Source organism: Zingiber officinale, chromosome 4A (assembly GCF_018446385.1).
Source record: "Zingiber officinale cultivar Zhangliang chromosome 4A, Zo_v1.1, whole genome shotgun sequence".
In the NCBI taxonomy this organism is placed as follows: domain Eukaryota; kingdom Viridiplantae; phylum Streptophyta; class Magnoliopsida; order Zingiberales; family Zingiberaceae; genus Zingiber; species Zingiber officinale.
The window spans coordinates 6,284,145-6,308,219 of NC_055992.1; the positions used below are offsets into that span (position 1 = coordinate 6,284,145).

The following is a 24,075-nucleotide window of genomic DNA, read 5'->3' on the forward strand; positions in this document are numbered from 1 at the left end:
TCCGCGAGCCCTAGCAGAAGCGCCGCGGTCCAAATCCTGGTTGGGAAAAAATAGTACCACCATTACCATCCAGCAGCAAGCCATCCTGGTCCTGCGTTGAATCTTCATCGTCGCTCTGGTAATTTCCCCTCTTTTCTTAATTGGATTCTTGCCTAATTGTCTTCTGTTTCCTTAGGGAATCACTAATGGTTAGGTTTTGTTTGGATTCATGTGCTGGAACAAAGTTATTTGGTTGATTATTTTATTTTTATTTTTTTGGCAAGAAACAAAATGGCCAAATTAATCTGGGTAGATTTCTGGTTTGGCTGGTTCTTCGTGTTTGTGCCTCATATGGAATCAAAAAAATTGTTTCTTTTTAAACCCATGGATTAATTCTCTTTCATCCGTGGATAATTCTAAAAGGCGTGAACTTTCTTGCTTAATTGGTCTTGTATTCCTTCAGTTGAAGCTCGTTTAATCTATTAGCATTATGGCTTCCTATACTTAGTCACACTTCCTTTTTTTTAATTTTTAATCCAAAGATTAGGGGGGTTTTATTGTTGTTTTTAGTACCTTCCTAGAAATGTGTTATGGACGACTATAAAGAAGTAATTAGTTCTAATTCATAAAGAGATAATGCTGATTTCTTGCTTGTAATCTGTATTTTACTTATTTGCCTGTGCATTCAATCTAGTTATAGCATCTTTGAAATGAAGAGTATTGAAACCTGTTTGATCCCACTTCTATCCAGTTTTTCTTGAAGGAACTCTCATTAAGTCTTCTTCGTAAGTTGTATAGTAAACCATGAAGAGTGTTTGTTACTCAGTTATGTGATTACACAAACCATGGAAGTGTTCAAGAGATTTGTTATATTAATTTAGTTTGATTTATTTGCATATTGTGCAACTACTAACTCGCCATTGAAAGAAGCTAACTTTATCCAGAGGATTGGAAGTGCAAGTATATCCATGGTTAACCAAAATATATTAGTGTATGCATAGATGTTATGTGACTGATAACTGGATTGAACCTTACTGATATGAGGTTAATCTATGATGTGAACCTTACTGATACATGGTAAAAAGTCAAACTCTTTGACTACCTCCTTAATGTCTCCTATTACTGATCTTTCAAGCCCCGTTGTGTCCATTACTATTACTATGAAGAAATTGAAAGGAAAGAACTACACTTTGCGTGCTGCAATAGTTTGAGTTTGGTTTGTGGTTCATGATGTAATCGGCGATCTCTTCCAATTAAGATAAGACATTGGGATAGTTACTCACATTGGTTGACTTAAGATTTTTGAGTTGACTGTAGTATTTTATAAATCACTTCAATTGTCAAGGTCATTTAGAATAGTTCTGACAAGGTCTTCACTATTATGTGCCTTCATATTGTTTGCTCTGAGTTAAAGCTAGTGAATGCTCAGATTTTGGGAGCCCCTTCTGTTAGTTAGAGCCCTAGAGTCAATCATTTGATGATTGTATGGACTCATGTATATCATATTCATGAATATATATATTAAGACATTTGGTTTTTGGTTATTATGCTTATTTGTATTAGTGCCAGATAAAATAAGTATAGTAACGTCCTAGAGTAGAAGGTTCTTACCTATATCAATCGATTGGTTGAATCGATAGTGAGATGATATAGGGAACACTACTCTAAATCATTCCTAGTCGAGTATTAACATTCAGGGACAATGTTAATACAATAAGACTAGCATGTAGGTCAGCTCGATGACTTGATCTCACAAGTCATGGATATAGAGATATCAAGCTGACACATGGGTATGCATTAGAGAATGTATACTGAATGACCCGCCATGATAAAGTATCATGGATCGTTATATGAGTGTCATATACTTTCTCATGTGGCTATTAGTATGACTATTAGTCCTTAGACCTGAAGTCACCATGGATCCCTACATAAGGAGTTATGTACTTTGGTTTCGTCAAACGTCACCCATAACTGGGTGGACTATAAAGGCGATTACTGGGTATATAACGAATTATGTAGAGGGATGTGAGTGATGTAGATGGGATCTATCCCTCCCATATGACGGGAGCGACATCGGTATTCTTGATAGAGTGAGACCACTAAGTGCATGGCCATGCCCAAATGAGTCAACATTAGATGTTGAGCTCATTTGATCGAGTGAGTCTACTTGGAGTTCAAGATTTAGATTGATTAGAGGATGACACGGTCTATGCCTCATATTGATCAATCTAGATGTCTAGGATAGAAGGACAATGTCTCATATATTGTGAGGAGTCACAATTAGTAGTCACAAGGTGATGTCGGATCTCGACATTCTTGTAACTTGGGTAGTAATGATGTGTTGCTAGATACCACTCATTACTTATGCTCCTAAATGGGTTTAGGGCATTGCCAACGTTACAAGAACCTATAGGGTCACACACTTAGGACAATTAGATGGAGATTAGGTTCATATGATGAACCAAGAGGATTAGATTCATTTGATGAATCAAATTGGATTAAGAGTAATCCTAATTGGGCTAACTTGAGTTCGACTCAAGTTGATTCATGTGTTCAATGAGTCTAATTTAGATTTTGATTCATTGAATCAATTTAATTTAATGAATTAGATTCATTATATTAAGTTGGCTCGAATCAAATGGTTAGATTAGATCAACCATGGTAGAGATTGAGTCAAGTTTGACTTGACTTGAGAAGGAAGACCAAAGGTCAATTTTGACTTGACCTTTTGCCACCTCATTGGTGAGTTGGCATTAGGTGGACCAATAATGATGTTCCACATCATCATGGGTGCCACCTCATGGAAGTTACAAAGTCATTCTCTTTAATGGCTTCATATTAATTGCAATTAATGCAATTAATTTGGGAGTTTTTGAGAGTGGCCGGCCACTTTGTGTTTGTGTGGGAATTCATTTTTCCATTCATGTGGTGTAACTCCTTCTTCTTCCTTGTGTTCTCTCCTTGCTCTCCCTCCTCTTCCTTGCCGTGACCTATCAAGGTGCTAGCACACCTTTGTTTAGGTTTTCTCCATCAAGAATTGTTCGTGTGGATACTTCTAGAGGACCGACGCTTGACGGTCTAGAGATCCGACAACTTCTTGGACGAGCGGGAACGCGAAGGGCTTCGCTACAAGGGTAATGATCTTAACTTTAGTGTAGATCTAAAGTTTTTACAAACTCGTACAAGAAAAAGTTTTTCGAAAAGTTTTGTTTACGAATCTTTGCACGAGATCCATGGCTTTGGGTGACTCGGGGTTTCCGCGACGCGAAAAAGCGGTTTTCGCGGCCCGACGAACCCAACAGTGGTATCAGAGCCACGTGCAAAGACTTGTATGAGTTTGTTTGTATTTTTATGAAAAATATACCTTCTGTAATTTTCTGTAAAAATTGAGTTTTTAGAGTTTTTATGAGTAATTTTTCCGTAGAAGCGAAGCACAAGTGTCTCAGCAGTTGTTCGCTAAACGGCTTCGTTTTGCCCCAAATCCGTTTGGGACAGCGGGGTCGGGTGCCATTAGATCGCAAAGGAGCAACTCAAGATGGTTAGATCGTGGGTAGAGGCATTGCCCCTAACCCCGCAAGGGAATTTGCTTCGCGATTGCACCCGAAATCGCTAAAAACGAACCCGCCGGGAAGATTTTTTCCGAAACGGCAATGTCTCGGCCCAAATCATTTTGGGACAGCGAGTTTGGGCGCTGTTGGATCGCAAAGGAACCCTCGCGATGGTTAGATCGCGGGTAGGGGCGCTGCCCCTGGCCCCGCAAGGGGATCCGTTCCGCGATTGCGCCCGAAACCGCTAAACGGGACCGCCGGGAAATTTTACTCGTAAAAATTGTAAAAATTATTTTTAAAATTATAGAAAATTATGAAAATATATAATTTTGAATTATATATTAATTTTGTGATAGTCATGGCCCAAAAACCCAATATGATTGGTTGTGTTGTAATTCATAATACGGCCTGCGTGCCGTTATGTGTTTGCGAGTGTTGTATTATATTCGCGACCTGCGCGTCGTGTCTTCTCTTATATTCTTGTTGTAAATTAGATTTAGACTCGAATGTAACTCGAGTTTCAAATTGTAATGTACAAATTGGAGCGATGGAGGGTCCACACGAGACGGAGTTCCGAGGCGGGCACGAGCAACACAAGGTGGTCAAAGGGAGGAGCTTGGAGAAGCTGTTGACCCTAGGTTGACCAATCGATCTTCTCATTGGCTTGAGAAGATCGTAGTAGGGCCATGACTAAATCACAAATAGATTAATTAATTGCTTGTGTATGTGATGCATATTTAATAAGTAGTTAATTAATTAGTGTCTTACGATTAGATTAGATCTAAGTCGTGCACATGATGCACCCTTGCGATTAGATTAGATCTAAGTCGTGCACAAGATGCATCCTTTTCGATTAGATTAGATCTCAATCGACTCAACTCTAATGCCTAACCGTGCCGTGATACCTATCACTACCTCGATCACATGTATTGTTGAATCTGCCAAAGCAGAGCAATACATATTATCTTGGTAGGGTACGGAGGGACAATCTTGGTCCCGCCTATCAATGCATGGGTGAATACAAACTCAATTAGATTGAGTATTCCTAGTTACTCGGTTGGATCGAGTCAACTATAGGCATTCTTCCAATAGTTGGAAAGGTAGGACAAGATCACGTTTATATTAACTCTCGGGCGTATTAGCCAAAGCTAACTCGAGTTTTAATATAAATGCGGATATTGATTCTATAAACAAGAGTTGCATAGAGATGTAATTGATAATCGTTACCTACCGATCATACTAAGTCTTGGGCGTATTAGCCAAAGCTAACTCAAGGGTTAGTATAATGTGGATCTTGTCCCACAAGAATTATAGAATTCAGTGGGAGCATCATTTAATTAAAGGCCTAATTAAATGATTTTTAAAGAATATGATATTTATTTCTGCAAATTTTCTGTTGTAGATAACCATGACGTCGAATACGAATTTTTTCTCCCTGCGTTCTGTCCTTAAGAAGGACAAGCTCAACGGAGCAAATTTCCTGAACTGGTACAGGAACCTGAGAATAGTTCTCACTCAGGAACGTAAACTGTACATTCTGGAGTAGCCCATTCTGGAGGCTCCTCCTGCCACTGCCACGCGAGCTGACCGGGATGCTTACAAGAAACATCAAGATGACGCATTAGATGTGTCCTATCTTATGCTCGCGACCATGAACTCTGAGGGTCAGAAGCAACATGAGTTGATGGGTGCTTATGACATGGTTGCACACCTTCATCAACTATATCAAGGACAAGCAGGGCACTGGAAGAGGAACTTCACAGGATACCTGGAAGATCTTAAGAAGAAGAGAAATAAGATTTCTACTTCAGGTATAAATGTTATAGAAGTCAACCTCTCTATTTCTTCGTCGTGGGTATTAGATATCGGATGTGCTTCGCACATTTGTACTAATGTACAAGCACTGAGAAATAGCAGAGCATTGACAAAGGGCGAGATAGACCTACGAGTAGGCAATGGAGCACGGGTTGCTGCTGTTGCTGTAGGGACTTATTTTCTATCTCTGCCCTCTGGGCTTATACTAGAGTTAGACGATTGTTGTTATGTGCCTGCATTGACTAAGAACATTATATCAGTTTCTTGTTTGGACAAGAAAGGATTCTCGTTTATAATAAAGAACAAATGTTGTTCTGTCTATTTAAACGATATGTTCTATTGTAGTGCACCTCTGATGAACGGACTCTATATTCTAGACCTTGAGAGCCCTATCTATAACATTAATACCAAGAGGTTCAAATCGAACGATATGAACCACACCTATCTCTGGCACTGTCGCTTAGGTCATATAAATGACAAGCGCTTATCCCAGCTCCATAAGGATGGTTTGTTGGACTCATTTGATTTTGAATCATATGAGATATGCGAGTCATGCCTACGAGGCAAGATGACCAAGACCCCCTTTAGTGGGCATAGCGAGAGAGCAACTGATTTGTTAGGACTCATACATAGTGATGTATGTGGCCCTTTCAATGTTGCTGCTAGAGGCGGTTGTAGATACTTAATCACATTTACTGATGACTTCAGTAGATATGGTTATGTGTAAGTGATGACACATAAATCTGAATCCTTTGAAAAGTTCAAAGAATTCAAGAATGAAGTACAGAACCAGCTTGGCAAGAGTATTAAAGTACTTCGATCAGATCGAGGTGGTGAATACTTAAGCCATGAGTTTCGTGACTACTTAGCTGAGTGTGGGATTTTATCTCAACTCACTCCTCCTGGAACACCACAGTGGAATGGTGTATCCGAAAGGAGGAATCGTACCTTATTAGATATGGTACGATCTATGATGAGTCACACAGATCTTCCGACATATCTATGGGGATATGCTCTAGACACGGCAGCTTTCATTCTCAACCGAGTTCCATCCAAGGCCGTGATAAAGACACTATATAAGATATGGACTGGGAGAGATGCCCAGGTGTCTTTCATGAGGATTTGGGGCTGTGAGGCTTACGTACGACGTCAAGTCTTAGACAAATTAGGACCCAAATCCGACAAGTGCTATTTCATTGGATATCCTAAGGAAACTAAGGGATATTACTTCTGCATTCCCAGTCAGCACAAGGTAGTTGTGGCAAAGACTGGGGTCTTTCTAGAAAGGGATTTTGTTTCTAGAAAGACTAGTGGGAGCGCGTTCGATCTTGAAGAAGTTCAAGATGCGAACAATAGCACTGATGCTTCGATGGAAATTGAACTGGAACCACAAAGTGTTGTGGATGATGTTGTTCCACAAGGAGTTGAGGAACAACAACCGGTTCAAGTAGATATACCTCTTCCCAGGTCTGATAGGGTACGTCGTCAGCCTGAGAGATACTCATTTCTCTTGTCGACCATGATGACATTGTGCTTATAGAGGATGAGCCTACCACCTATCGGAAGCTGTGATGAGACCAGATTCGAGAAATGGCTAAGCCATGAGATCCGAGATGGAATCCATGTACACCAACCAAGTATGGACTTTGGTTGATCCACGAAGGGGTAAAACTCATAGGGTGCAAGTGGGTCTTTAAGAGAAAGTGACATGGATGGACTTATCTATAAGGGTCGCTTGGTAGCTAAAGGTTTCAAGATTCATGGTATTGACTATGATGAAACCTTTTCTCCGATGGCGATGTTTAAGTCCATTCGGATCATGCTTGCTATGCAACCTACCATGACTATGAGATATGGCGGATGGATGTCAAAACCGCGTTTCGAATGGAAACCTACTCGAGGATGTGTACATGACACAACCGAGGGTTTTGTAGATCCACAAAATACTAGTAAGCCGCATAGGTCCATTTATGGACTAAAGCAAGCTTCTGGGTGGAATCTTCGATTCGATGATGCAATCAAACAGTTTGGTTTCATCAAGCGAAGATGAACCTTGTGTCTACAAGAAGGTTGTAAGGGATATAGTTGTCTTCCTCATATTGTATGTGGATGACATACTACTCATTGGGAAGGACATCCCTATGCTTCAGTCTGTCAAGACCTGGCTAGGGAGTTGCTTCTCAATGAAGGACTTAGGTGAGGCATCCCGCATTCTAGGGATACAGATCTATAGAGATAGATCTAAGAGATTGCTTGGCCTAAGTCAGAGTACATACATTGACAAGGTACTCCTTTGGTTTGCCATACAGAACTCCAAGAAGGGATTTCTGCCGATGTCACATGGCGTGAGTCTTTCGAAGACTCAAAGTCCCTCTTCTAGAGAGGAGAGAGACCGCATGGATCAGATCCCTTATGCCTCAGCCATAGGATCGATCATGTACGCCATGCTATGTACTCGACCTGATGTCTCGTATGCTTTGAGCATGACGAGCAGATACCAGTCAGATCCAGGTGAAAGTCACTGGATAGTGGTCAAGAATATTCTTAAGTACTTAAGAAGGACTAAAGAATATTTCTTGATATATGGAGGCAATGATGAGCTAGCTGTAAAGGGTTACAGTGATGCTAGCTTCCAGACCGACCAGGATGACTATAGATCGCAGTCGGGGTTCGTATTTTACATTAATGGTGGCGCTGTCAGCTGGAAGAGTTCGAAGCAGGATACAGTGGTTGATTCTACAACATAAGCCGAGTACATTGCAGCATCAGAACCAGCAAAGGAGGCAGTTTGGATCCGCAAGTTCATCTCTGAACTTGGGGTGGTTCCCAGCATTGCTGACCCCATTGCGCTCTATTGTGACAACAATGGAGCTATAGCACAGGCCTCGCTCACACCAGCGGACCAAGCACATACTACGGCGCTTCCATCTCATTCGAGAGATTATCGATAGAGGAGATGTGAAGATTTGCAGAGTACCTACAGAGGCTAACATCGCAGATCCCCTGACCAAGGCTTTGGCACAGAGGAAGCATGATGGTCACACTAGGTCATTAGGCCTTAGAGCTTATACTGATTGGCACTAGTGCTAGTGGGAGATTGTTAGTTAGAGCCCTAGAGCCAATCATTTGATGATTGTATGGACTCATGTATATCATATTCATGAATATATATATTAAGGCATTTGGTTTTTGGTTATTATGCTTATTTGTATTAGTGCCAGATAAAATAAGTATAGTAACGTCCTAGAGTAGAAGGTTCTTACCTATATCAATCGATTGATTGAATCGATAGTGAGATGATATAGGGAACACTACTCTAAATCATTCCTAGTCGAGTATTAACATTCAGGGACAATGTTAATACAATAAGACTAGCATGTAGGTCAGCTCGATGACTTGATCTCACAAGTCATGGATATAGAGATATCAAGCTGACACATGGGTATGCATTAGAGAATGTATACTGAATGACCCGTCATGAGAAAGTATCATGGATCGTTATATGAGTGTCATATACTTTCTCATGTGGCTATTAATATGACTATTAGTCCTTAGACCTGAAGTCACCATGGATCCCTACATAAGGAGTTATGTACTTTGGTTTCGTCAAACATCACCCGTAACTGGGTGGACTATAAAGGCGATTACTGGGTATATAACGAATTATGTAGAGGGATGTGAGTGATGTAGATGGGATATATCCCTCCCATATGACGGGAGCGACATCGGTATTCTTGATAGAGTGAGACCACTAAGTGCATGGTCATGCCCAAATGAGTCAACATTAGATGTTGAGCTCATTTGATCGAGTGAGTCTACTTGGAGTTCAAGATTTAGATTGATTAGAGGATGACACGGTCTATGCCTCATATTGATCAATCTAGATGTCTAGGATAGAAGAACAATGTCTCATATAATTTGAGGAGTCACAATTAGTAGTCACAAGGTGATGTCGGATCTCGACATTCTTGTAACTTGGGTAGTAATGATGTGTTGCTAGATACCGCTCATTACTTATGCTCCTAAATGGGTTTAGGGTATTGCCAACGTTACAAGAACCTATAGGGTCACACACTTAGGACAATTAGATGGAGATTAGGTTCATATGATGAACCAAGAGGATTAGATTCATTTGATGAATCAAATTGGATTAAGAGTAATCCTAATTGGGCTAACTTGAGTTCGACTCAAGTTGATTCATGTGTTCAATGAGTCTAATTTAGATTTTGATTCATTGAATCAATTTAATTTAATGAATTAGATTCATTATATTAAGTTGGCTCGAATCAAATGGTTAGATTAGATCAACCATGGTAGAGATTGAGTCAAGTTTGACTTGACTTGAGAAGGAAGACCAAAGGTCAATTTTGACTTGACCTTTTGTCACCTCATTGGTGAGTTGGCATTAGGTGGACCAATAATGATGTTCCACATCATCATGGGTGCCACCTCATGGAAGTTACAAAGCCATTCTCTTTAATGGCTTCATATTAATTGCAATTAATGCAATTAATTTGGGAGTTTTTTTTAGAGTGGCCGGCCACTTTGTGTTGTAGTGGGAATTCATTTTTCCATTCAAGTGGTGTAACTCCTTCTTCTTCCTTGTGTTCTCTCCTTACTCTCCCTCCTCTTCCTTGCCGTGACCTATCAAGGTGCTAGCACACCTTTGTTTAGGTTTTCTCCATCAAGAATTGTTCGTGTGGATACTTCTAGAGGACCGACGCTTGACGGTCTAGAGATCCGTGGAACGCGAAGGGCTTCGCTACAAGGGTAATGATCTTAACTTTAGTGTAGATCTAAAGTTTTTACAAACTCGTACAAGAAAAGGTTTTTCGAAATGTTTTGTTTACGAATCTTTGCACGAGATCCATGGCTTTGGGTGACTCGGGGTTTCCGCGACGCGAAAAAGCGGTTTTCGCGGCCCGACGAACCCAACACCTTCCATTCTACTCCCGTCAGATGTGTAGATGCGGAGGATGTTGGCATTTACCATAGTGGCACAAGTTGGTGTTGTCCTAGATCAAATAATTCGGGGGAGCTATTGACTAACACCATCAAACATATTTAAATTGATTATAATTGAATTATAATATGCTTCATTTCTGTGTTACTAGTATGTTCCAATTTACCTCTAGAAGTTTGTGAACTTTGTTTGATTATTTATTGTCTGCTATCTATATTTATTGTCTGCTATCTATATATTGTATTGCCATTTCTTTTTGGAGAAGTGTGCTTCAATTTTTTTCCCCCTGATGAAATCATCATTGTATTTGTACCTCCCTATATGCATTCTTGAACAAATGGTTTAGAATTTAAGCTTGTGCTATCTGTAAATATTCAGTTTTTTGCTGCTAAATTGTGTTCGAAGTTAACACTTTTATCATGTGTATTTCTATACACAGGAAAAACATAATCAGGAATTTCACTGGTAGCTAAGATCTGTTATTTTGGACAATGAGGTTAGTACTAGTAATGCGTGATATTTACCTTTTCTTTTGTCTTGGCCTTGCTAGATGTTGTCTGTTTAAACAAAATTTCAAAAAATTGTTTTCGTAAATTAGTTGACGCTATTGCAACTGGCCTGAAAATTCACAAATTCCATAATTCAGGACCTTTTAGCTTTTCTTTTATTTGTACAGAGGATGCTTGTCTGTTTTAGAAGGAATTTGATTAAGTGATCATTCATAGAAAAATTGATTTTACATATGACTAGATTCAGAATTTAGAAATTCTGTAGATTTTTTTTTAAAAAAAAATGGTTAGGTGTCACTTTTTTTTTTCCCTGAAACTGACTTATGTATTTCTCCATGTTGGATAATATAAACCTTAAGAGTTGCATATTATGTATATCTTTTAGTAGGCCTTAAGTGAGATGGAATGAAGACAACTTGTATAAAATTGAAGCCAATAAACCAGTGAGGCAGAAAATAACTGAACCTAAAACACCTTATCATCCTATGGTTGAGGATGATGGTAAGTCCGCAAATGTTGATTTATTCAAACAACTTGCACTTTGATCTAATATCTATTTAACAAGTTAAAGAGGGAATAAATAACTTTCAGATGCTTAAAACTCATTCATTGGTAATGCAGGTTGTTTATCGCCAAGAAGAGCTTCGCAAGTCCAAATCATCCTCATCTTCTACTGCTTGCTGATTTTTTCCCCCTTTGATGAAGTGTCTTCTTTCTAATTAGAAAGGCTTGGACCAGTTGAAGTTTCTGTGTAGGTACGGATGTGGGCACATTGATTTAATCTTGTGATTAGGTTCAGAATAGATAATTAACATAACATTTCTTCCACTGATACTGTCTTTATCTGATTATTTTGTGTTGTTAACAATGTGGTGCAGCCGTGGAACTATCTATGCTAGTGTTGTCTTCTAAAATAGTTCGTGTATTGCCGTTAATGTTGTTCTAAGGAAAGAATTTATCTCACAATTCATTGTTTACTTAACATTTTGTTCCTTGCATTTCGCTAAGTTAGTTTGCTCAAACAAAAGAACACTTCGTAAGAATGTTTTCCTTATTTTCTCCTCCTTGGTAATATTTTAAGAACTATTGGCAATGCACTTATTGAGATTGTTTTCATGTCTAATTTGAATATTTTGATCTCTGAGTGTCTGGAATGAGAAGATTAAGTTCATAATGTTATGAATGGAGTGAACTATTGGCAATGACACTGCTTGAACAAGAAGCAATTTTTGTTCAGTGGAGTTGAGGGAGAGTTTTATTTTTACTGTATTCATCTATTTATTTTAGTCTTAAAGTTCTCCTGGTTAATGAAGTTAGAATGATTAGTTACCATATGAATGCATATTAATGATCTTCATTTTTGTTGAGTCTCATTAATGATCACTTCCATTCAATAACATAACTTGAAGTTTAGTTTTACTATAAGGGCGTGCTCTACTTATTTTTTTTTTTCTCTTTTTACCCCAATTCTAGGTGAAAGATTTTCTGAGATAATTGGAAGCCCTTATTACATGGCTCCAGAAGTTTTAAAACGGAATTATGGACCAGAAATTGATATATATATGGAGTGCTGGAGTTATACTCTATATCTTACTGTGTGGAGTTCCACCATTTTGGGCTGGTAAGCTTTCTATCAATAAATCCATTTTGCACACTTCATTATTTGTTCTACCACTTTCTACAAATAAGTTACTTATTGTCTACTGTAAGCTTTCCATGAATAAATCTTCATTTTTTCCTTGTTGAATAACTTCATTTTAATAATTTTTCCCAAGTCATCCTTTGCTTTACAACCTAACCATCCACAAGCATTGTCAAGCCTTGGCAACATATACATGGATTGGTAAGCTTTAGAAATGTTTGATGACAACTGTGCGGATACTTTATTTTTGTTTCTAAATGAAACTTCTCTTCATGCAGCAACATGATGAGTGTTGCTGCATCATTCTATAAGGCAACTTTAGCAGTTACAACAGGGATATCTACGTCCTTCAACAACTTGACTATTATATACAAGCAATAGGTAGAGTACTATATCTGCCTTTTTCATTGCTAGTTTGAGAGTTACTGCATATTGCCTCATTTAATGGAAGAAAGTCATATAATTTGTCTATCATCTTCTTTGCTGTCTTTGCCCCTAGTTGGAAATTGATAGTTCTCTTGTATTACACCAGGGAAATTATGCAGAAGCGATAGCCTGTTACAATGAAGTTCTTCGCAGACTGCTACTGATGGTCTTGTCAATAGAGGGAACAAGATGACATCAGAGGTAGTACAATAAATAGTACAATAAATCACAGAAATCACAATGAAGTTCTTCTGGTTGGTAGCAGAAATCATAGAAAATAGGGGGTTTAGTGCAGGATATTCAGGATACCAAGATGACATCAGAGGTAGTACAATAAATAGTAGATCTCTTCATCAGAGGTAGCTTTGTTCTTCTATGCTTCCTTCACTGGATTTGTTGTATAGTCATATTTCTTTGTTCAACCATTATCATGCCTAGTAATTTATTGTATGATGCTGTCGGTTCTTATCAATATGTACACTTGAATTAGAAGGAGCAAATTATCTATGTTATATTCTAAGCAGCATATACTAAGTGTCATATATGAAAGTTTTAGATTCTATGTTATATTCGTTATCTTCCACAACAGCCTTTAAAAACTCAGTATTCTATTTTATTTGATGCATATACACATTTGTTTTAGTTATTTGACATATGGTGGATTTATGTGTTTTTACAGTTTACAAATCTCAAGTACTCCAGAGTTGAAATTGACGAAGTGCGGTTCGAGTGGGCTGAATGCATGCTAGATTACATTTGAAGTGCGGTTCTACCTTGATGTGTTAAAAGAATGTTCTACCTTGATTTTGATATCTATTAGCTAACTTTTGATGTAAAAAGAATGTTTGGGTATTTTATGGATATTGTTGTAAGAAGATTATTTATATAATTTGTGAATATTTGTGTATTTTATGGATATTATTGAATGAAGAATATTTGTATAATTTATGAATATTTATGTTTTTTTTTGTTATTGTCGGTTTTTCATTGTTTCGGAAATCAAATTTGTGCTGTAAAAAATATACATATTACATCGGTTTTCCACCGCTGCAAAACCGATGTTATTAACTAATATTACATCGGTCATTTACCGCTGCCAAAACTGGTGTTATTAACATATAATATTACATCGGTTTTACACCGTTAATGAAACGGTGTCGTTAAGTGATACTACACCGGTTAATAACCGATTCGAAGACCGGTGTCGTTAAGTGATACTACATCGGTTTTAACCCGATGTCTAAAATGGCAGACTTTTAACATCGGCTTCATAGACATCGGTCGAAAATGAAATAGACACCGGTGGAAAATCGATGTCTATGAAGGTTTTTGTTGTAGTGGCTGGTCCGAGACCAGTGAAGACACTCGACCCCGAACGGGGGAGATAAAATATATCTGAAGCTAGTTCGAGACCAATGAAGGCTGCTCAACCCCGAACGGGGGAGATAGATGCTCTGATAAGCTCGACCCCGAATGGGGGAGAAAGAATATCCGATGAAGTAGTCCGTGAACACGGGGGTTTAACGTCGCCGCTCGACGGTCTTCAGGCCAGGGGATTTATAGTCGTCGGTTCGACTCTAGAGTTTAACATCGTTGCTCGACGGTCTTCAGGCCGGGGGGTCTATAGTCGCCGGTTTGACTATAGAGTTTAACGTCGCCGCTCGACGGTATTCAGGCCGGGGGGTTTATAGTCGCCGGTTCGACTCTAGAGTTTAACATCGCCGCTCGACAGTCTTCAGGCCGGGGGGTTTATAGTCCCCGGTTCGACTCTAGAGTTTAACGTTGCCGCTCGACGACCTTCAATTATAACTCAAACCCGGCTAATCGGCATGAGGTCTTCGACATCGAGCCCGTGGCTCGGATAATACACACCCGGTCGATCGGCTTGATGTCTTCGACATCGAGTCCGTGGCTCAGATAATACACGCTCGGCCGATCGGCACGGGGTCTTCGACATCGAGCCTGTGGCTCGGATATGAGAGAAACCCAGTCGATCGGCACGGGAGACCTTGCTCGGGGAACTATGATAAATTCTAGACTGAAAGAGAATATTACTGAAAAACTGACCTGCCGACCAGGAGAGGATCTGCCTCAATTTCTCAACTCTCGAATACCCGTGGAGTGAGGAGGATACGACATACCCGTTGAAACCCATCTAAGTCATGAGTATGGTAGAATTTTTCGGCGTCATCCATCTTCACGTTCCAGATCAGGTGTGTTCTCATAAACGATGCCAAATTTGTTCATGTCGGGAAGCTAAGAAGACGGACCTGACGGCGTGTCGTGTGTGGAAGGTTGACTGCATCCCCATGACCCGGTGATGAGCTGTCCTCTGTGTTGACCAGGTCGTCAGGAGTCATCCTGGTCAACGTCACCGGTAGCCAGCGACTGAGGTGCCCCGGTCCCCTGGCCCCCCGATGCTCGAGGCAAATCCCACGGATATATAAGTAGCCGAATGATAATAACAATGGAATAATACAATAAATACAAGACGGGTATGATGACATATCCTGGCCCCGGGGGGACGCCCTCTGATGGATGGGTGAGCTAATCGAGATGTTGGTCGAGTCGTCGCGCTCCTGACGAATAGATGGATGTGAGCCCACTGAGGAGCCATACCTGAAAGCAACGACAGGGAATCCAATGCAGCAAGGATCCAAGAAGACGACACGCAGGCCGGATACGATAACGGCTTGCAGGCCAGCACACGGCACGTAGGCCGCATAATACCAGTAACACACAAATATAATAATGGTGCAAATAGCAGAGCACCACGGCTCAACGCCCGGAACCACATCGGCTCACCGGCCAAGCACCCTCTCGGCTCGAAGACTGACGTAAACAAACAGTACGAGCGGCTTCAGCTGCTGAAGGGGGATGTCGACTACCGGAGGCAGCGGCAGTGGTTGCAGGAGGCGGAGACGACACCCACTGGGGGCAGCAGCACTCACTGGAGGAGGCATCAACAACCCCTGGGGGCAGCGGCGCCGCGCTGTGGCAGCGAAGCCCGCTGGTCACAGTGCGTAAGGGCGGCTGCAGTGTGCGGAGGCAACTGGTCAGAGGGTTGCGGCCTGTGGAGATTGCCGACACAGGGGGCTGCCGACGACGGTTGTGGACCCCGGAATAGTGGGATGGATGTTGTGCCGCTGTGCGTAAGGGGAGAGAGGTGATGTCGGTGTCGGAGGAGAGGAGCGTGAGCTCTCCAGTGACGAAAGAGAACCCCCTGCCTTCTCCTCCCTCAGTGGCGGCGGAGCCTGGCCCGCAGAAGCCTCCATCAGCGGCGAAGGCGGGAGAGCATGAGAGAGGCGCATAGGTAGGAAGAAGAGGAGAAGATGGTGACCAGAGGAAGAAGAGGAGGGAAGCAACCGGCGACCGGCGTGAAGAGGAGCGTCGACGACGAGGGTGAAGGAGAGGAGTTGGCGGCGACCCAAGCAAAAAACGAGTCCCCTCTCTCCTTCCCTTGAACCCGATGAATAGTGTCCCTTTAACAAGAAAATCCTACTTAATAAAAAGACTAAACTGCCCTTCCTCTTTCTCCTTATTCCCTCTCTGCCCCCAAGTAATATCCGCATCAGCAGTCTTGATCCACGTCTTGATTTGAGTTAAGATGACTAAGCTAATTACTTTAAAAAATCTGTTTCTTTTATTTACAAGATTAGAATTAATAAATTATTATTATTATAATTTCTTTCCTTATTTGAATTTTAAGTTACGATATTTATATGTTAATTAAGAGATTAACCCCTCAAATTTTAAGAATAATCTCTATATTACCATGCGTCAAACATGTCATCTCCACACCACCACATTTTCAATCATTTGCCAACTAAAGTTTTAGACCTCGTCATGTGGTGGACTTGAGCTTCATCATGCACTAGCTAGTTTCTTTTCCTACTTCCTCACATGGAAACTGCTTGGCAGTAGTGGAAGACTGAATATTGGCTAATGATCCAAGAAGACTGCAAAATAGATCTGATTTCTTTTGATCTTCTATTTTAATTATTGAGTCAATCCGAGGGACCAGAGGACGGTCATAGGGTTGGAAAAATTGTCCCCAACTGAAGTAACTGATGAGTGTTAACTGCAGCAATCAGGGAGTACTTTAACTGATCAATCAGCTTTGAAGAACGTAAACAAAGTTCAGTTTTAATTACAAGATTCGAGCAGTCAGAGATTTAACTCTGTTTTATAATCATCTAGGAACCAATCTCGATTAAACAAGGGCAAAAAATCGAAACTTGACGACGGAGGGCTTTGGATTCTCAAAACTTGGAAGCTAGTAAAACTACAAACTAGAATCTTGAGATGCTCAACTTGGATAAAATGATTATGGGCAGAAGAGCATTCGGGGGGCTTCACATGGACTCTGCTATCTCCCCACCTTCCATGCACGTTGTTCCGAGAACCCTAATCCAATAAACTACTGAAGAGAGCAACGTCCTGTAGGGTTATCATAATCCAGGCAACGTGGTCGCGTGCTGATTGATGCTTAAAGAAAGGTCATATGCGAGGGGAGTGATCAGGACTAGCTCGTGGATCACGTACGGTACGATGTGTGCATGGAGATCATGACCTGTTACGTATAATGCGCAGGCGAATCGATCGAGTTTTGTGCAGTGAGAGATTCAATAAACGGTAAAAGGTAAAAGGTTGTTTGACTCGAACCGAAACGAACTCCCTTTAAATACTCAAGCTGCTCGATCAGCTTCTCCAACCAATTCCAGAGCCGGCCATGGAGTCGTCCAAGAAGGCCAGCAACAAGATCGCGGAGATCGTGAAGCTGCAGCAGGTCCTCAGGAAGTGGAAGAAGCTCGCGGTGACGCCGAAGACCGGGGCCGCAGCCGGGAGCGGCGGCGGCGGCATCAACAAGTTCTTGAAGAGAACGCTGTCCTTCTCCGAGAACCCGGCGGCGGCGGCGGCGTCAGGGGAGGCGGCGGTGCCGAAGGGGTACCTGGCGGTGAGCGTGGGGGAGGAGATGCGGCGGTTCGTGATCCCGACGGAGTACCTGGGCCACCGGGCCTTCGCGGCGCTGCTGCAGGAGGCGGAGGAGGAGTTCGGGTTCGGGCAGGAGGGGGTGCTGCGGATCCCCTGCGAGGTGGCGGCGTTCGAGAGCGTGCTCAAGGTGGTGGAGAAGAGGAAGGAGGGGTCGCTGTGCTACTGCTCCGCCGAGGCGGACGACATGGCCGGGAGCTCCGGCCACGGCGGGAGTCGGCCGAATTCTGCGTGCAGATGATGACGGCGACGCGTGCATTGCGTTGATCTATACTCCGATAAGATTTGCGTTTCGGAATTTGTTCTGATTTGGAAGCAAATCACGGGGTGAAATCATATGAAAAGATTTTAAAATTTTGTAATTCTCGAATCTCAAATATCAAATCCTACTTAAAAATATCCCAATTAATTAACGTTTATTCTTCCACAATTCTAATTGAATAATGTTCTTTGCCCGACTCGTACGTTACGGAAATGGAATTGGTTAAGTATTTGGGATGATTTCATTTTACCCTTACAATTATTAAATTTTAATATCAAACTACAAAAGTTTAAAAAATTAGGATTTCACTTTATGCTTTTAGTACAGATTATGTAAATAGACCAAATTTTGATACTTGGGGGAAAAGTTAAAAGGACACTTATTTTTAAAAATAAATAATAATAATTAATGATCCATCATATTTTTCATGGGTAATTTTACATGCACTCCCCATTGATAAATAAAACTTTGCATGCAGTCCCTAGTAGTGAAAAACTTTGTTTCCACTCCCTAGTCAAATATGTTTACCTAATTGCCCATGATATTTTTGGGTATAAAAAATCTAAAAATCAGTATCATTTCTCTTAAATTCAGTACATTAAAATTATAATCCAGTATATTTTCTATCAAATTGAGTACGATTTTTTTTTCACTTCAATTAGATGGAAATTATACTAGATTTTCTTTAAATGACTCAATTGGATGAAAAATTTACTAGATTTTCTTTAAATGGTAAATGATGTTAAATTTTTGAGTAATTATATTAAGCATGAAAAATATCGTACTCAATTTAATAGAAAATATACTTAATTCTAATTTAATGTGCTGAATTTAATAGAACTTATACTCATTTTTAAAGTATTTGTACCGAAAATATGAGGGTTAATTTTGATAGAAAATATACTCAATTCTAGTATCAAGTACTGAATTCTAGTTATAAAGTACTGAATTTAATCAGAATGATACTCGTTTTTAAACTTTTTATACCTAAAACATCTGAGGGCAATTTGGTCATGATATTTACATGCGGGGAGTTGAAGCAAAGGAAACTTTGCATGTAAGGAGTGGAAACAAACTTTTTTAGATAGGGGGACTACATGCAAAATTGAGAATGGAATTGGGGATTTTTCTCCACTTTACCGATTTTTCATCTTCAAAATAACTTAACTTTAATTAGTATTATTATAATAGATATAATTGTAACTGCTAGAATGTGTAATAATTAGATACAATGTGTAATAATTAGATAGAATGTGTAATAATTGTGACTGCGTACAATTGCTATAATATGTTATAGTAAATAAGTTCAATTTTTTATTAACTTAATTAAAACTATTACATGCAGATAAAACATTCTTTATTAAAATGATTCAAATTTAATTAAAATTATCCAAATTTAATCAAATTACTTTAATACAATTATAAAAAAAGATAATCCCAATTAATTTCGTTGACTATTCCTAGGTGATCCATCCGACCCCATCAAAATTTTTCATCGATCATCAGAATAAATAGGGAAATGCACACGACGACTAACCCAGAAGCCATCATCATTTGATTGCGCCTCCCATTTGGAGAATTTTTTTTTATAAATACGTCATAATTAGGGTTCAAACTATGAGTAGTTGGATGACAATCTGAATATTTTATCTCGACATTATAATCCCGGGGACTACTTTAATACAACTATAGAAATATTGATTAATTTAATCAAAATCACTCATTAATATCAATATGATATTATTATATTAGTTATAATTATAATGATGGTAAAAGCATCATATCAGTTCCCTAAACATATAAATTTTATATTTTAGGTAAAAAAAAATTTATGTATTAGTATCCTATCCATTTAACCTAAATCTTTTTATGTATCAAAGGAGGATCCACTTATATATATTGATGGGAAGTCATGATCCATATGTAAAATAGGTAGGGGTCATGAGTACCAATGTAGGTAAGCGGTTCTTCCTTTGGTCCGAGAAAGTGGATAAGAGGATATGTTCTTCTACCTATTTTCTAAATTTAAGGAAAAAAATTCATTTGTTAAATATTAAAATATTATTTAATTTGAGAAGAGGGAAAAATAGATTGAATAATAAAAATAGATATTAAATAATAAAGGGAGGGGAATAAATATAGAATAAATTATAGAAAAATTGATATATTGTATAAAAGAATATCTAAAATTAATAAAATAGGTATGATATCGATAAAAAAAATATGATGATATCCTATTTTGTTTTTAAAAAAAAAACCATAAAACTTTCTATTTAAACGAATAAGAGGTCTTATTATTATTATTATTATTATTATTATTTATCCATATATTTTTTTAGATGGTATCGGCCTCTGCATTCAAATTAATATGTGAAGTTGTGGACAATTTAAATAATCTATCAAGAATCATATACTACAAGAAGATGTCTCCTCGGGACAGTGCGATGATTAAAACATAGGGTGTTGCCACATGAGGTCTTGGGGTTGAAACTCGGCTTGACCAAGCATAACCTCCCCATGTCTTGGCCATTTGTACTAATGGCTAGTAGCCATCCATGATTTACCTCCTCCGTGTTGGCCTAGGGACGGGTTGGCGGGGGCGCTGGGGGCGAGCGAATCGCCCTTTGCCACATATACTACAAGAAGATATTGCACAGATTCGAATTTTGATAAAATCGAGAAAAAAAATGATGTATGCTCAAGGGCTTAAGATAGGAGAGATCAGTTATCACTTCCGGAAGGCCCAATTACAAGACTACGGGCAAAGCGTTTCAAAGAAGCACTAAATGGGCTAATCAAAAAACATTGAGAGAACTATGAGCAAAGAGAAACCAAGATAATCGCAACTGCTAGTCGTGACCTAATCCACGTAATCGGGCACAACCATCCATGACTGGTCGCCCTTAACGGAAGAACGCTAATAAGCATGCAAAGCATGGGAATTCGTTCATGCATGAAGACTTAAGTATTTTAGATTGTTTAATGAAGCATGCAACTTGGGACTCTAATTGTGCATGCATTTATTTCGTTTTGGGTTTCTAGATAGCTTGCATGAGACATGCAACATTGAGACTCTAATTGTGCATGTACTTATCTTGTATTTTCCTTGTTCACTCTCATTATATAAGGGAGGGGCATCTTAGTATGAAGCAACTTAGTTTTTGGTGAGATTGTGTGCTCTCTTAGTTCTTGAAAGAACTTGCTGAACTTATCGAGTCTACTCTCGTGGCGTTCAACCCATCGAAATTTATCACCCCTAGGTGTGGCGTTTCTTTCCTTCGTAGGCTTGGTTCTTGTCAATTCTTGGTTACGGGTCAAGGCTCACACTCTTGTCGTTTAGTTCTTGGGGTTATATCTACCTTTGTTTCGGGTTCCATCACATTTGTTGGTGGGGTTCGTATCATCTGGTATCAGAGTTTCGGTTCAAAGGCAAGTGCAAATCTATCTTTACTTGTTGTTTAGTAAAAAGCAAAAAAAAATTGTGAAAAAAAAGGAAAAAAAAAGCGCAACGAAAAGAAAAAAAAAAGAAGAAGAAGAAGAAGAAGAAAGCACAAAAAAAAAACTGTTTGTGTGAATCGAAGTAAATTGTCTTCAACAATTCTTTTCTTGTTTTCCTTATTCTCTCAAACTTCTAATCTTTCATTTTCTCTTAAAATTCTGCCATCATAAGTTTCGGTGGTATCTTTTGAATTGCTACGTGATATTCTGATTTGTTCTAGAGTTTGATCAAGAACTGAGAGATGTCATCAATTGAGAGCTACCACCCAAACGTAAGTTGAGTGCTTGTGAGGTTTTCTTTCATTTTGCAGCCATGTCCAACAACCAGGAGGATGGAGCAAATGAGGGGGCTAAACCACTTCCGAACCTGCAATTACAAGCATTGATGGGGGAGATGCAGCGGATGATGAGGGCGGAATTAGAATCTATCCATGAGAGGTTGGATCGGGTGGAGGATGGGACACCAAGAAGACATCAACAAAACCGTAGTACTAGACCACAACGAAGACATGCCCAAGGGATTGATGTCGAAGAAGATGAAGAGGTTATTGTGGAAGACTTTGATGAGCAAAACTACAATCGGGGCAGGATTGGACATCGAGGAGATAGAAACGGAACTAGAAGAAATAATGATTTAGGAGGGATTAAGATGAAGATTCCAACCTTCCAAGGGAGAAATGACCCAGAAGCTTACTTGAAATGGGAAACTAAGATGGAAATGGTATTTGAATGTCATGAATTCTCAGAGTTTAAAAAGGTAAAGTTAGCTGCCATTGAATTCACTGATTACGCTATTATTTGGTGGGATCAAGTGGTGATGACTCGGAGAAGAAACAGAGAGCAACCTGCATCCACTTGGGAGGAGATGAAAGTGCTCATGAGAAGGAGGTTTGTACCCAGCCATTATTATAGAAGCTTATATCAGCAGCTTCAAAGATTATCTCAAGACTCCAAAAGTGTGGATGAATATTTCAAGGACATGGAGTTGTCCATGATCCGAGCTAATGTCAATGAAGATCGGGAAGCCACTATGGCCAGGTTTTTACATGGTTTAAATCCAAAAATTGTTGATATTGTTGAATTGTAGCATTATGTTGAGCTGTCGGATATGGTCCACCAAGCACAAAAAGTGGAAGAACAACTCAAGAGGAGAGGATTGACTAGGAAGGGACAACCAATGACTACTCACGGCACATGGCGGACAACTCCAAGAAAGGAGGAACAACCTCAAAATAAGCCAAAGTTTGAACCCTTCAAGAAGCCCAAACCCACACCATCAACTACTCAAGGTAATCGCGAGCTCATTTCCTCCAAAACTCGTGATATCAAGTGTTTTAAATGTCAAGGGCATGGTCATATAGCTAGTCAATGTGTGAACAAAAGGGTGATGGTAATAAACGCTCAAGGTGAACTTGAGTCGGAAGATGAGGATAAAATAGTTGAAGAAGTGCCACAAAAAGAAGACAGTGATGATGAACAACATGCTGTTATTGGAGACTTATTGGTGGCCCGACGAGTTCTCAATCTACAAGTTAAGGAGGAAGAAGGTAATCAAAGGGAGAATTTGTTTCATACCCGTTGCTTTGTCAATAACAAAGTTTGCAGTGTTATTATTGATGGGGGGAGTTGCACCAATGTGGTAAGTACTGATTTGGTGGAGAAATTATCACTACCAACTCGAAAACATTCACGACCTTATCGACTGCAGTGGCTAAACGATTGCGGAGAAATCAAGGTAACAAAACAAGTCTTGGTAGCAATCTCCATTGGCAAATATGAAGATGAGCTGTTGTGTGACGTGGTTCCCATGCATGCATGCCATCTATTGTTGGGAAGACCTTGGCAATTCGATCGAAAGGTAACACATGATGGCCTCACAAATAAGTATAGTTTTACTTTGAAAGGGCAACCTATTATTCTTGTACCGTTGACTCTAAGATAAGTTATGGAGGACCAGTTGAGACTACAACAAGCAAATGAAAAGAAGAAAGAAAAAGAAATTGAGAGAAAAAAAATTGAGAAAAAAGACGAAGAGGGAAAGAAAAATGAGAGGAAAGAGACAAAAGGAGTGGGCAAGGAAAAAAAAAAGAGAGAGAAAGAAAAATATTTTTATGCAAAAAAGGTGAGATTAAGCGAGCTTTGTTTTCAAATCAGCTGCCCCTTATCCTTTTGTATAAGGAGGCACTCTTGAGCACTAACGACCTTAACAATTCTTTGCCTAGTGTTATTGTTTCTCTCTTACAGGAATTCAAGGAGGTCTTTCCTGAAGAGGTTCCGCATGGTTTACCTCCCATTAGAGGAATTGAGCACCAAATTGACTTCATACCTGGTGCCTCCATTCCAAATCGACCTGCCTATAGAAGCAATCCAGAGGAAGCAAAGGAACTTCAGAGGCAAGTTACTGAATTATTAGAAAAGAGGTATGTTCGAGAAAACATGAG

The 24,075-nt window shown here is 39.7% G+C and overlaps 1 protein-coding gene and 1 long non-coding RNA gene across 2 annotated transcripts; both read left to right on the forward strand.

Annotated features, from left to right (window-relative positions):
* Positions 1 to 55: 55 nt before the first annotated feature.
* On the forward strand, positions 56 to 11,335 carry LOC121973086. Its single transcript, XR_006109376.1, has 3 exons — positions 56 to 118; positions 10,745 to 10,801; positions 11,200 to 11,335. It is a non-coding gene; the product is annotated as an uncharacterized LOC121973086 (long non-coding RNA).
* Positions 11,336 to 17,614: 6,279 nt separating this feature from the next.
* LOC121973087 (auxin-responsive protein SAUR67-like) lies at positions 17,615 to 18,266 on the forward strand. Its single transcript, XM_042524675.1, has one exon. It carries the CDS (start codon positions 17,615 to 17,617, stop codon positions 18,113 to 18,115), a length of 501 nt encoding a protein of 166 aa, XP_042380609.1. The 3' UTR covers positions 18,116 to 18,266.
* The last annotated feature ends 5,809 nt before the right edge of the window (positions 18,267 to 24,075 follow it).